Raw genomic sequence first — 14547 nt, forward strand, 5'->3', positions numbered from 1 at the left:
AATTTATATAGTTTTTTTTATGTTTTACCATTTTTTCACAATGTGCTTGTATGTGAGTTTTAGGTGCAAATGTATGATTAAATGCAATTATCTGCTTATAAGAAAAATATAGGGTTGGGGGTGCACTCACTTTCAAAGGTGTGTAATACCTGTATTTTAAAAATTATTACTTTTTTAAAATTTCTAATTTAAAATCAGATTTTTGGTCTCTCCAATTCCAGTGATTTTAAGAAGATATGTGCATGTAGACATAGGCATAAGTGACATGTAAGAACGCTGCACATCTAGAACTTTTATTTTTAGGATGTTGTGCGTCTTATTTTCTCTCTTTGGCCACAATTTAAGCTACAAATATGAATTCTTATGAACTTTATATATGAAAAAGTACATGTTAATGCAAAAGGTGCCTGTGTGTATAAAGTACTGAGTGTCATTTTGACAAAGTGCCATATTGGCTACCTGAGGTGCAAATTGTCAAAAAATCCCTGACAGCGAAAGTGTTAAACAGGCCAGGGGAGGACATACCATATGTTCAACCTATGCAGCTGCACAGGCGCCCAGTAGATAAGGGGGCACGCTGCCACCTTATGAACAGCTTCTTACTGTATATTAGATTGCATGTAAGAGAGTGAGCTTGTGAATTTCATGGTTCACAATTACTGATGGAGAGCAAAAGGCCCATATACTGTTCTTGCACGGGGGGGTCTCGGCTGTTTGTGTTTGCCCATGAAACAGGTGTTCCTACCTTTGGCATCAAGCCAGTGGAGAGGAAGACATGGCTACAGCTAGGGTTTTTCAAAAGGTATCTGGCGCCAAAAATGGGATGACGCGTGGAGACATAACTCTTTGCACCGAGCAATCTTATAGGGGTTGTCCAAAAATTAAATGTTATCCCCTAACCACAGGATAAGTGATAACATGCTGATCGGTGGGGGTCTGCCCGCTGGGACCCCCACGGATCACAAAAAAGGGGGTCCCGTTCCTCCAAATGAATGGAGCGGCAGGTCGAGCATGCACCCTACTGCTCCATTCATTCTCTATGGCACGACCAGGAGATAGCCGAGAGCTGTACTCGGCTATCTCCAGCAGTCCCATATACAGTGAATGGAGCGTCAGTGCGCATGCTCCATTCATTCGGAGGAAGGGGAACCCCCGTCCTTGTGATCGGTGGGGGTCCCAGCTGTCGGACCCCCCATGATCAGCATGTTATCACCTATCCTGTGGTTAGGGGATAACATTTAATCTTGGAACAACACCTTAAAATGGCCGCCGAGAAGTTTTAGGCTGGTTTCACACTGTGTATTTTTGCTGCGTTTATTTTTTTTGTGTTGGTTGATGAACTTCCATTGAGAGACACAGGTGTTTATCTACCAAAAAAAAACAAAAAACGCTTGTTAAAAATGCAACGGAATGCAGTGTGAACCAAGCCTTAATGGATTGCCTAGCAACATAAAGTCCGTACAGTCACAATACTTACCTAGTCATTCACCACTGGTTCTACCAGAGGTAACAAGAAAAAAGGGCGGTATATATAACAAACTTCTACCTACTAAGACCTCTCCTAACTTATTCTAGGGGAGGGTCTAAACTCTAATATTTTGTGCTGCTGCAGGACGTAAGGGAAATTTCTAGTGGCTAAAACCCTTTGTGGGTGGATTCACATGCGGCAGATTTTATTGCCGAAATTTCTGCGACTAAAAAGAATTTTTCTCCATCTGAATGGAACTTGCATATGAATGGAACATATTTTTAATCGCAGAAATTTCTGCAGCAAAATCTGCCACGTGTGACTGCACCAAAAATATGATAACTAGTTGGACCATCCACCTTTAGCAGTAATGATTGAAACAAAATGCTCCCTCTAATTTATGATCAGTCTTTCATGTACTAGTTCAGGAACTTTAGCTCGTTTCTTTGCAGCTTTAACTCATTATTCATTTTGGTGCATGATTTGCTCATGTTTTAGGTCCTGCCACAGCAACTCTTTTAATTTTTGGTTAAGACTAGATCAGTCCAAAAGTTTTGTTTCTCCGCAGCCAATCATATTAAGACGTGTGTTTTTTCTTTAAAAATGAGTTGCTTCAAATAACCCATCAGTATGTCAGCGCCAGCTTCCAAACAGACATTTTGGTTAAAATTTATGTAAACCTTTTCGGGGGGCATATTTTTTTAAATAAATCTACACACTTATTGATAAAAAATATATTTGTAATTTACTTTTATTAAAAATTGTGTCAACTTTTCGAGATGCAGCTTATATACATTCACTATATATACCATACCTCCCAACCATCCTGGATTCAGCGGGACAGTCCCGGATTATGGACGGTGTCCGAGGCGGCCGGAGGTATGTCCCGCTGTCAACTGTATCTGCGCCTTCAGGATGCAGATACAGTTGAACCCAATGCTGAAGCAGGGAACTGTGAGCTCCCTGCTTCAGCATTAGTTCAGAGCGGAGGAGCAGAGGGAGCTCCCCCGCTCGCCGAGGACTCCCTGGGCACAGCGCTACTTTATGTGCTGAGCCCGGGGAGCCCTTGAGGTCACTGTCCATCAGGGCCGGCGTCAGAACCCGGGCAAGTGCCGGGGGCCCACTACCCTTCGGGGGGCCCTCTCGGCTGCTGGGTGTAGATGCTGTCATCGTCACGGCATCACTGTCCATATATGGACAGTGATGTCAGGAAGAGAGGAGTCCCAGGCAGAGCACTAGAAGCGGCTCTGCTCTAGGACTCCATCTCTGGGCAAGCCCCTGACTGTCACAGGCTTCCCTGGAGACGGAGTGCTGGAGCAGAGCCGCTTCTAGCGCTCTGCCTGGGACTCCTCTCCTCCTGTTTCACTGTCCATATATGGACAGTGATGTCAGGAGGAGAGAAGGCATCCCAGGCAGAGCGCTAGAAGCGGCTCTGCCCCAGGACCCCATCTCTGGGGAAGCCCCTGACATCACTGTCAATATATGGACAGTGTTGTCAGGAGCAGAGCAGTGTCCCAGGCAGAGTGCTAGTAGCGCTCTGCCCGGGACTTTGGCTCTGGGGTTGCCCCTGACATCACTACCTGTATATGGACAGTGATGTCAGGGGCTTCTACTGAAGCGGAATCCCCAGCCGGGGCGTCGGCAATGCTCTGGCTGGGGATTCCACTCCTAGAGGGAATCCTAAAGGTGCTACCTACAGGGAGGGGCTGTGTGGCACTACCAGGGATGGAGGCTGTGTGTCTCTACCAGGGAGGGTGGCTGTGTGGCACTACCTGGGAGGAGGGGGCTGTGTGGCACTACCTTGGAGGAGGGGACTGTGTGGCACTACCTGGGAGGGGGGCTGTGTGGCACTCCCTGGGGGTGCTGTATGGCACTACCTGGGAGGGGGGGCTGTGTGGCACTACCTGGGAGGGGGCTGTGTGGCACTATCTACAGAGGGCACTCAATTTATGGGGGTACAAACTGGGGGCCTAACTTCTATATGGGGGGCATAAACAGGGCCTAACGTCTATATGGGGGCACAAAGTGATGTTTTCTGCCATTTTACTGCCACTGTGAGTTCCCCCGCAAAGGGGCCTACTAAGTCTGTGTCGCTCAGGGCCCACATAAACCTGGAGCCGGCCCTGCTGTCCATATATGGACAGTGACATCAGTGGCTCCTCCAGGAGCGGAATTTCCTGCCAGAGCGTTGCCGACGCTCTGGCCAGGGATTCCACTCCTAGAAGGAACTCCTGACGTCACTGTCCATGTGTCACGAAGGGTCTGTGGACCCACTGGGCCATACCGCCTTGGCGGTAAGGCAGCTGGCCGACAGGGAGCAGGTGAGAGTCTATAGTTCTATAGGTACCTGTGGCAGCTCAGACAGCGGCAGGGCAGGCTCGGCTGGGACTAGGTAGCAGGCGGACGTCAGGCGAGGTGAAGCAGGTCAGACGTGGATGCAGCACGACACGACTTTGGAACAGCTCAGTGCTAAACCGGGAATGTATGGAATGCTAGGAGTAGGTACAGGTACAGAACAGGTAACACACTAGGAGGCCATCACAAAGACAAACTAGGGAACACAACAACGCTCAGGCAACGAACCAGGGGGCTGGACCCCTTTTACAGTCCAGGGTACTCACATGTCAAAGTTCATCCACAATGTCCGATGCGCGTGCTGCCCCCCCAAGAGCGTACACAAGCGTGCGCGCGCACCCCACGGGGTCCGGCCGAGGTGAGCGGACGCGAGCGTCGGCGTCTCCCGAGGAGGAGGCTGGGGCCAGCGCCCGCCGACCCGCGGCTGTGGCCGTCAGGGGAAGGCTGGAGCCGACGGCCCGCAGCCCCGGACATTACACCATGTATGGACAGTGACATCAGGGGCTACTCCTGGAGTGGTATCCACTGCCAGAGCGTTGCCGTCGCTCTGGCCAGGGATTACACTCCTAGAGTGAACCCCTGATGTCACTGTCCATATATGGACAGTGACGTCAGGGTCTACTCCTGGAGCGAATTGCCTGCAAGAGCGTTGCCGACTCTCTGGCCAGGGATTCCGCTGCTAGAGGGAACCCCTCCCATCACTGTCCATATATGGATAGTAATGTCAGCGGCTCCTCCCGGAGCAAAATCCCCGGCCAGGGCGTCGGTAACGCCCTGGCAGGGAATTCCGCACAAGAAGTAGCCCCTGACGTCACTGTCCATATGGACAGTGAGGTCAGGGCTTCCCTCTAGGAGCGGAATCCCCGGCCTATGCTCTGGCTGGGGACTCCGCTCCTAGAGGAGTCCCAATGGCGCTATTTACAGCGGGCTAGCACTATCTGCAATGGGGTGGCACTATCTACATGGGCACTGTGGCACTATATAGGGGCACCATCTACAGGGGACAATGTGGCGCTATCTATATGGCACTGTGTGTGGCACTATCTGCATGAGCACTGTGGCACTATCTACATGGGCACTGGCACTTGTAAGTGCTGGCACTAGTGACAACTAATGGGGCATTATACTGTTTGGGGGCAGCTAAGATGGCAATATACTGTATGGGGGCAGCTAAGGCGGCATTATACACTATGGGGCAGCTAAGGGGGCATTATACCGTATGGAGCAGCTATGAGGGCATTATACTGTATGGGGGGCAGATATGGGGGCATAATACTGTATGGGAGCTCAGGGAGTTAAATGCATGGCTGAAGTCTTGGTGTAGAGGAGAAGGATTTGGGTTCCTAGAGCACTGGGCTGACTTTTCATTGGGGTACAAACTGTATTCTGCAGATGATTTGCACCTAAATGGAAGGGGGTCCGCTGTGCTGGGGGAGAGAATTCTAGCTGGGGTGGCGGAGTATTTAAACTAGGGCTGAGGAGGGAGGTCAATGTAGAAAAAAAAGGGGTAGCCAGGTTAGAGAGGGGTCAGACTATATTGGTGGGGGGAGAAACAGAATGTGGGGAGAGGACTAGACAACAAGATAAGGAGATCCTTTCGTTACAAAACATCAGTGTAAATAAAAAGGCCCGATTAATGTCAAATCACATTTCTGATAATAAAAGTGAAAAACTGACAGGCAAGTTAAAGTGTATGTTCACAAATGCCAGAAGTCTAGCAAGCAAAATGGGGGAGCTGGAGGCCTTGATACTGGAAGAAAATATAGATATAGTTGGTGTTGCTGAAACATGGCTGGACTCTTCACATGACTGGGCTGTAAATCTACAGGGTTTTACACTTTTTCGTAAAGACAGGACAAATAGGAAAGGTGGTGGTGTATCTCTGTATGTGAGAAATGATATGAAGGCGAGTGTGAAAGAGACAATAGTGGGTGAATACTGTGAGGAGGTTGAAACCTTGTGGGTGGAACTAGAAAGGGAGGTAAACACTGAAAAAATTACTTTTGGTGTAATCTATAGACGCCCCCAATATAACTGAGGAGATGAATGTTCAGCTATATAAACAGATGGAGCGGGCTGCACAGGCGGGTACTGTAGTGATAATGGGAGATTTTAATTACTGGGATATTAATTGGTGTCATGGTTCGGCTTCAACTGCAAAGGGGAGACATTTCCTCAACCTGTTGCAGGAAAATGTTATGGGCCAGTTTGTGGAAGACCCGACTAGAGGTGAAGCTCTGTTGGATCTGGTCATTTCTAATAATGCAGAGCTTGTTGGGAATGTCAATGTTCGTGAAAACCTCGGTACCAGTGATCATAATATAGTTACATTTTACCTATTCTGTAAAAAACAAACGCAGGCTGGGAGGGCAAAAACATTTAATTTTAAGAAAGCCAATTTCCCCAGGATGAGGGCTGCAATTCAGCATATTGACTGGGAAGAACTAATGTCAAATAATGGGACAAATGATAAATGGGAGATTTTCAAATCTACTTTGGGTAATTATAGTGCAAAATTTATTCCTATAGGTAACAAGTATAAACGACTCAAATTAAACCCCACATGGCTTACACCTTCTGTGAAAGGGGCAATACATGACAAAAAAAGGGCATTTAAAAAATACAAATCTGATGGTACAGCTGTAGCCTTTGTAAAATATAAAGAGCTTAATAAAATCTGTAAGAATGTAATAAAATTAGCAAAAATACAAAATGAAAGGCAGGTGGCCAAGGATAGTAAAACAAATCCTAAAAAATTCTTCAAGTATATAAATGCTAAAAAGCCAAGGTCTGAACATGTAGGACCCCTAGATAATGGTAATGGGGAGTTGGTCACAGGGGATCAAGAGAAGGCAGAGTTACTAAATGGGTTCTTTAGCTCTGTATATACAACAGAAGAAAGAGCAGCTGATGTAGCCGGTGCCAGTGCTGTTAATATATCAGTTAATATACTGAATTGGATGAATGTAGAGATGGTCCAAGCTAAATTAAATAAAATAAATGTGCACAAGGCCCCGGGACCAGATGGGTTACACCCTAGAATTCTTAAAGAGCTTAGTTCAGTTATTTCTGTCCCCCTTTTCATAATATTCAGAGAATCTCTAGTGACTGGAATAGTGCCAAGGGACTGGCGCAGCGCAAATGTGGTGCCTATTTTCAAAAAGGGCTCTAGGTCTTCCCCGGGTAATTATAGACCAGTAAGCTTAACATCCATCGTGGGGAAAATGTTTGAGGGGCTATTGAGGGACTATATACAGGATTATGTGACAATAAATAGCATTATAAGTGACAGCCAGCACGGTTTTACTAAGGACAGAAGTTGTCAAACCAACCTAATCTGTTTTTATGAAGAGGTGAGCAGAAGTCTAGACAGAGGGGCCGCTGTGGATTTAGTGTTTTTGGACTTTGCAAAGGCATTTGACACTGTCCCCCATAGACGCCTAATGGGTAAATTAAGGACTATAGGTTTAGAAAGTATAGTTTGTAATTGGATTGAGAATTGGCTCAAGGACCGTATCCAGAGAGTTGTGGTCAATGATTCCTTCTCTGAATGGTCCCCGGTAATAAGTGGTGTACCCCAGGGTTCAGTGCTGGGACCACTATTATTCAACTTATTTATTAATGATATAGAGGATGGGATTAATAGCACTATTTCTATTTTTGCAGATGACACCAAGCTATGTAATATAGTTCAGTCTATGGAAGATGTTCATGAATTGCAGGCAGATTTAAACAAACTAAGTGTTTGGGCGTCCACTTGGCAGATGAAGTTTAATGTAGATAAATGTAAAGTTATGCATCTGGGTACCAACAACCTGCATGCATCATATGTCCTAGGGGGAGCTACACTGGCGGATTCACTTGTTGAGAAGGATCTGGGTGTTCTTGTAAATCATAAACTCAATAACAGCATGCAGTGTCAATCAGCTGCTTCAAAGGCCAGCAGGATACTGTCGTGTATTAAAAGAGGCATGGACTCGCGGGACAGGGATGTAATATTACCACTTTACAAAGCATTAGTGAGGCCTCATCTAGAATATGCAGTTCAGTTCTGGGCTCCAGTTCATAGAAAGGATGCCTTGGAGTTGGAAAAAATACAAAGAAGAGCAACGAAGCTAATAAGGGGCATGGAGAATCTAAGTTATGAGGAAAGATTAAAAGTATTAAACCTATTTAGCCTTGAAAAAAGACGACTAAGGGGGGACATGATTAATTTATATAAATATATTAATGGCACATACAAAAAATATGGTGAAATCCTGTTCCATGTAAAACCCCCTCAAAAAACTAGGGGGCACTCCCTCCGTCTGGAGAAAAAAAGGTTCAACCTGCAGAGGCGACAAGCCTTCTTTACAGTGAGAACTGTGAATTTATGGAATAGCCTACCGCAGGAGCTGGTCACAGCAGGGACAGTGGATGGCTTTAAAAAAGGCTTAGATAATTTCCTAGAACAAAAAAATATTAGCTCCTATGTGTAGAAATTTTTCCTTCCCTTTTCTCTTCCCTTGGTTGAACTTGATGGACATGTGTCTTTTTTCAGCCGTACTAACTATGTAACTATGGGACATTCTACTGTATAAGGGCAGCTATGGGGCATTGTACTGTATGGGGGTAGCTATGGGTGCATTATGCTGTATGGGGAAATTTGTTTGGGCATTATATTGCATGGGGGCATCTATGTGGGCATTATACTGTTTAGTATATGTTATACTGTACATTATACTGCATGGGGGCATCTGTATGGGCACTATACTGTATGGGGGCATCTGTGTGGGCATTATACTGTTTAGTATATGTTATACTGTACATTATACTGTATGGTGGCAGCTGGAGGGCATTACAAGGTGTGGGGCAGCTATTTGGCATTATACTGTGTGGGAGGCACTATGGGAGCATGATACTGTGTGGGCTGAACCGGGTGTGTGTGGGTGGGAATTGGGCGGAATTAGAGGCGAGGCTTAAAAAAAATTACCGCGACGCATCGGTTGTCTCTCGTTGTGATACTTGAAAGTTGGGAGGTATGTATATATAGAAGCCACGTCTTGGTGCTTTCAGCTGCCTCCGTCAGTGAACCGCAGTGACGGCTCACAGCGCTTATTGTGTCCCCCTGATGTCTTCTATAACCCTATTATCAAAGGCATGGTTGTTGTGGATGAACCTAACTGCACAGAGCCCTGACCTCAACCCCATCCAATAGCTTTGGGATGAACTAGAACAAAGTTTACGAGCCAGGCCCTCTCCTCCAACATCAGTGTCTGACCTCACAAATGCTCTACTGGATGAATGGGAAAAAATTGCCAGGAGCTCCGAAATCTTATAGAAAATCTTCCCAGAAGAGTGGAGGATGTTGTAACTGCAAAAGGGACCAATTCCATATTAATGCCTATGGATTTAGAATGGGATGTCATAAAAGCTAAGAAATAATTACATGTTTATGTTATGGCACATTTGCAGCATATACTTCTCACATCGCGCTGTATTGTCTGTTCTGATATAAATAAAGCTGTATTGTTGTAAAATAGCGGCATCCCTGTGTATCTACCGATAGATGGCGCTATTACGCAGCGTGTCGCTGCTTCTCTATGTCATATTACATGTACACAAACCAAAATCGTAATACCAGCACAACGTATTTCCACTTAGTCCTCCCTGCCATTTTCTTAAAGACGATTTGCATTGCAACCAATGGCGGTATCTACAACAAAATGGCTGTTGGACTAAAGACACACATGTATCCTTCCTGTTCTTGCTCTAGTGACAGGATTACTGACAGGTACACAAACTGCTAAATGAGCTGTGTCTGCCGCCGGAAAGAAGCAGGAGTGCACTATGGCGGGGGTGACTGCCCAGAGCCGGGGCTGGTCCTCACTCTGCAGGCTTTACCTGCGTGTTCATGCCGTACCGCCGATCTGCGTCCGGGTCTGTCATGGTAAGTATCTAAGAATGGGCTCGGGGGAGGTGGTCAGACACAAATCTCCCTCCACAGGTTATCACTTCTCTTGACTGGATTTTACTTGTCTGTACTGGAGCATAGAGTAAAGATTTCCCCTCCTTATATTCTACGTATATGTGTCCTGGGGGGTGACATCATTGTGTGGAGACCCCCATTACCGCAACCTATGTCCCTGTGCACACCAGCACATACAGGAGCAGCATGTTCTTGGTTTAGGGATTTTTTTCAGACCGCAATTCAGCACTTCACAGGAAATCCTGGTAATCCAGCAGCCAGAAATAGTTGTAGTGTCAGATTAGCAAGAAATGACCTGACTGTCTGGGGTTGTTTTATCCGTTCAGTGATCCCCTTCACGTTACTGATCTGGATCATTAGATGTATGGAGACGGGGGACAGGGGGGTGTAAAGTCATTAGATGTATAAAGACGGGGAGATCAGGCATTTTGGGGGAAAATTTGAGATATTTGTCTTCGAGCTGAAGAAGATCACAGGATCTTCTTGGTGTAAAGTCGCTGTCTAGGATATTGTTGGACTGGCACCCCCATGGTCACCCCCGTACTGACTCCTCTCTCTTTCTTCTATGTGTGTTTTCAGGGGTTTCTGGTTTTACGTTAATAAAGGGGTTGTCCGCTTTGGACAGCAGCGGCTTATGTTATGGGTCCTCCAACAATGAGCTGATCATGTGGGAGCCCACTGTAGCATGTAAAAAAATTTTTTTTTAGCACCATTTTCAACATCTGTGCTTGCTGTCAGTTAATAGAAACATTCTAGTTTACTAGGTGAGACCTAAAGAGGACCAGTCAAATCTCCTGACATGTCTATTTTAGTAACTTAATTGTATTCCCCATGAAATAATTCTGGAACGTATTTTATTAGAACTGTGCATTGTTCCATTCTTCTGTTTTTCCTTCTAGAAATTCATTAATAAATTCACAACTGGGTGTTACCAATCCCCTTGTCAAGGGGGCGTGTCCCTACACAGTCTCACTCTGTCAGCTCTGATTGGACATTGTCAGTCTGTGTAGGGACACACCCCCAACTGGTAACTCCCAGTTGTCAATTTATTCATACATTTCTAGGAGGAATAACAGAGGAACTGCACAACGTAGAGTAATAAAAGATTCTCCAGAATTGTTATTTCATGGGGAATACAAGTATTTACTGAATCGGGGTGTCAGGAGAGGTGACAGGTCCTCTTTAAAACCTGTATAGACCTAGTCCTTCTCACAGCAGAGCGGTGGATACAATTGGCTTCATACATAGAAGAAGTTTAGTTATTCTGAGCATCATAATCAGATTCTGGATCTATTCCCAGCACTTATTTTAAAATAAAAGATGAGGTAATGTGATTGGTTGGTGTGGACAACACACACACTTTACTAGAATTTTTATGCATGAGATTTATTCTATCCGGCATAAGGCGTCATGCACATGACCACAGGTTTCAGGCGCATACTATCCGAAATTGTGGAACCACAATCGCGGATAGTATAGAACACATGCTTTCCTATGGGCCAATGCACACGGTCGTGGTTTCCAGGGTCTGTGTATTGTCCAGAGCCTGGACCGCAAAAAAACTAGGACCTGTTATTATACGGTTCGGGCATATTGAAATGAATGCACATCTTGTGCGCGTGCAGTCCGTGATTGCGGTTGACACTCCGTGGCCTGTACGTGCTGTAATTACAGGCCGTGCACACATCTACGGCCGGGTGCCGGGGGCCTAAGAAATCCTCTGTGAGCTGAATCAGCAGCACTCTATTATTATGTTACATTATGTATCAGTGTAGGTGAGATGTATCGCTCTGGAGCTCAGTTACTTAAAGGTTAACTAAATGTTTGGACAAACGTCTGACATGTCATAGTGACACGTCAGAAGTTTGGATCGGTGGGGGTCCGAGCACTGAGACCCCCACCAATCGCTAGAACGAAGCCGCTGAAGAGCTCGTGTGAGCGCTCGGCCGCTTTGTGTCTGTTCGGCTTTTTCCGGAAATCAATGTATTGGTGTACGGACTCAATAGAAAGTCTATGAGCCCGTACTCCGATACATCGGCTTTCCGGAAAAAGCCGAGCAGAAACGAAGCGGCTGAGCGCTCTCACAAGCACTTCTGCCGCTTTGTTTTAGCGATTGGTGGGGGTCTCAGTGCTCGGACCCCGACCAATCCAAACTTCTGACGTGTCACTATGACATGTCAGACGTTTGTTGAATGTTTAGTTACCCTTTAACCCCTAAATGACCAAGCTATTTTTACGTTTTTCCATCGTCGTATTCCAAGAGCTATAACTTATATTTTTATTTTTGCGACGACATAGCTGTATAACGTCTTGTTTTTTGTGGGACAAGTTGTATTTTTTTTAATAGCACCATTTTTGGGTACATAGAATTTATTAACTTTTTTGGGGGGTAATGGGGAAAAAAACCCCATAAATTTCGCCACTCTTTTTTGCGTCTGAGGGCTTGTTTTTTGCGGGACGACTTCTAGTTTTTATTGGTATTTTTGGAGTATATGTGACTTTTTGTTCACTTTTTTTTATCACATTTTTTTGAAGGCAGGATGAACAGAAAACAACATTTCTGGCATTGTTTTTTATTTTATTTTTTTACGGTGTTCACCGTGCGGGTTAAATAACATAATAACATAATGGCTTTATAGGTGGGGTCATTACGGATGATACCAAATATGTGTAATGGTTTACATTTTTTTTATTTTTTCATATTAAAGTATTTTATAAGGGAAAAAGTGTTTGTTTTTTTTTATCTGGGATTTTTATTTATTTATTAACTTTATTAAACTTTTTGATAACTTTTTATTTTTAGTCCCACTAGGGGAGTTCACTATGCGATCGTCTGATCGCTTTTATAATACACTGCTTCTGTATTGCATATTACCTGTCGGTGTAAGGTCGGATTTAGAAGAACGTGTAATACGTCCGTGCAAAGCGCGTGTTTTTCACGCGCGTCGCACGGACCTATGCTAATCTATGGGGCAGTGCAGACTGTCAGTGATTTTTGCGCAGCGTGAGTCCGCTGCGTAAAACTCACGACAGGTCCTATATTTCTGCGTTTTTCACACATCACGCACCCATTGAAGTCAATGGGTGCGTGAAAATCACGCGCACCACACGGAAGCACTTCCTTGGGACGCGCATGATTCGCGCAACAGCAGTCAAAAGTATGTTTGCAAACAGAAAAGCACCACATGCTTTTCTGTTTACAAACATCCAGAGTGTCATAATGATGGCGGCTGAGCGAAAATCACGCAGCCGCACATCCTACGTGATGACACACGGAGCTGTTAAGTGCCTTTTGCACACGCTCGTGTAAATCCGCCCTTAAACTGACAGGCACCTGCTAGGTCAATCCTCAGGCATCCACTACAGGCAGACCTGGGGGCCTTTGTTAGTCCCCGGCTGCCGTAGAAGCCATCAGCACCCCGCGATTGCAATTGCAGGGTGCCGATGGGGTGAGGGAGGGAGCACCCTCCCTCCAAAACCACTTGGTATAAACGGGTGAAATCCGATGTTGAAATCGATCCCGCCCGTTACAGCAGGTGCCCAGCTGTCTTTAGACCGCCCGACCCCCGTGCCGGGCTTATGACCCCCGTGCCGGGCTTATGACCCCCGTGCCGGGCTTATGACCCCCGTGCCGGGCTTATGACCGCGCCGTGAAAGGGCGGCACTCCGGCACAAGTGTCCTTAACGGCCACTGTGGAGAATTGGCGGTCGTTAAGGGGTTAAACTGGATACTTGTCTCAGTGGTTTGTTTGTTTTTTTGATCCCTCCTGCATTGGCCAATTTTTTAAAAAACTCTGAAAACCCCTATAAGACCCTATTACACCGGCCAATGATCGAGCAAATGAGCGTTTTTAAACAGGTCAATGATGAGACGATGAACAAGTAAATATTCGCAGTTCCAGTGAAATATTCCGGAAGAAATAGTTCGGTAAGACAACGGCCGCCCAAATAGAAACCCGACAGAATCCATTAAAGTGATTGAGTTCCGTCAGGCGTCATGAGTGTCTGTGATGCAATGGCTCCGCCACTTCAGTTTTTTGGTTCCTTTGACGAAATACAAGAACGTAAAAGCTTGGTGCAGATGTGAACAAAGTCCAAGGTCCCTAGGGGTTTTTAACCCCCTGGATTTAAAGGGGTTTTCCGAGTTCGTCTAAAAAAAAAATGGCTGTGGTAAGAGGGAGGCACTAAAAAAAAAAAAGTCATTACTCACCTCACAGATTCCTTGGTGTTCCAGCGTCTCCGTTACTACCTGCCCCGCTGTTTGCCATAGCTGCAGCGATAACGTGCCCGTATACCCACCTGATTGCTTCAGCCAATCATTGGTCTCAGTGGGTAAATGGCAAAGAATCGCTGAGGCCAGTGATTGGCTGCAGCGATCAAATAGGTATACGGACGCATCAAAACAGCGGTAAGAAGGACCGTATCGGTAGCGCTGGAACGCCAAGGAACTTTAACGTGAGTAATGGCTCTTCCTCCTTCTTTTTTTTTTTTTTTTTTTTTTTTTTAATGCTTCCTTCCTACCCCTGCCACTTTTTGTAATAACTCAGAAAAGCCTTCAAGGGGTTTTACAATTCTTTGCTGACATCTACTCTCTGGGACCGCATTGCCACACTTGATAATGATAATAATCGTGATATAAAGTCTGGGTACGCACAGTGTTTTCTTCAGTAATCTTTCTTTCCTGCGCCCGGGGCCTCTGGTAATTGGAAGCCGCATTAGACTTTATCACAATCCTCCGTTGTTCTGCTCTGCTGTA

At 45.7% G+C, this 14547-nt stretch overlaps 1 protein-coding gene across 1 annotated transcript in view; it reads left to right on the forward strand.

The window, feature by feature from the left end:
• The first annotated feature begins 9516 nt into the window (after nt 1-9516).
• Nucleotides 9517-14547, forward strand: part of SLC30A9 (solute carrier family 30 member 9) — a 112083-nt gene continuing 107052 nt past the window's right edge. The window contains exon 1 of the mRNA XM_075859428.1: nt 9517-9752. Coding sequence (XP_075715543.1) covers nt 9653-9752 — 100 coding nt within the window. The 5' untranslated portion in view covers nt 9517-9652. The remainder of the gene's footprint in view (nt 9753-14547) is intronic.

The sequence above is a fragment of the Rhinoderma darwinii genome, chromosome 1 (genome assembly GCF_050947455.1).
Source record: "Rhinoderma darwinii isolate aRhiDar2 chromosome 1, aRhiDar2.hap1, whole genome shotgun sequence".
NCBI lineage: Eukaryota > Metazoa > Chordata > Amphibia > Anura > Rhinodermatidae > Rhinoderma > Rhinoderma darwinii.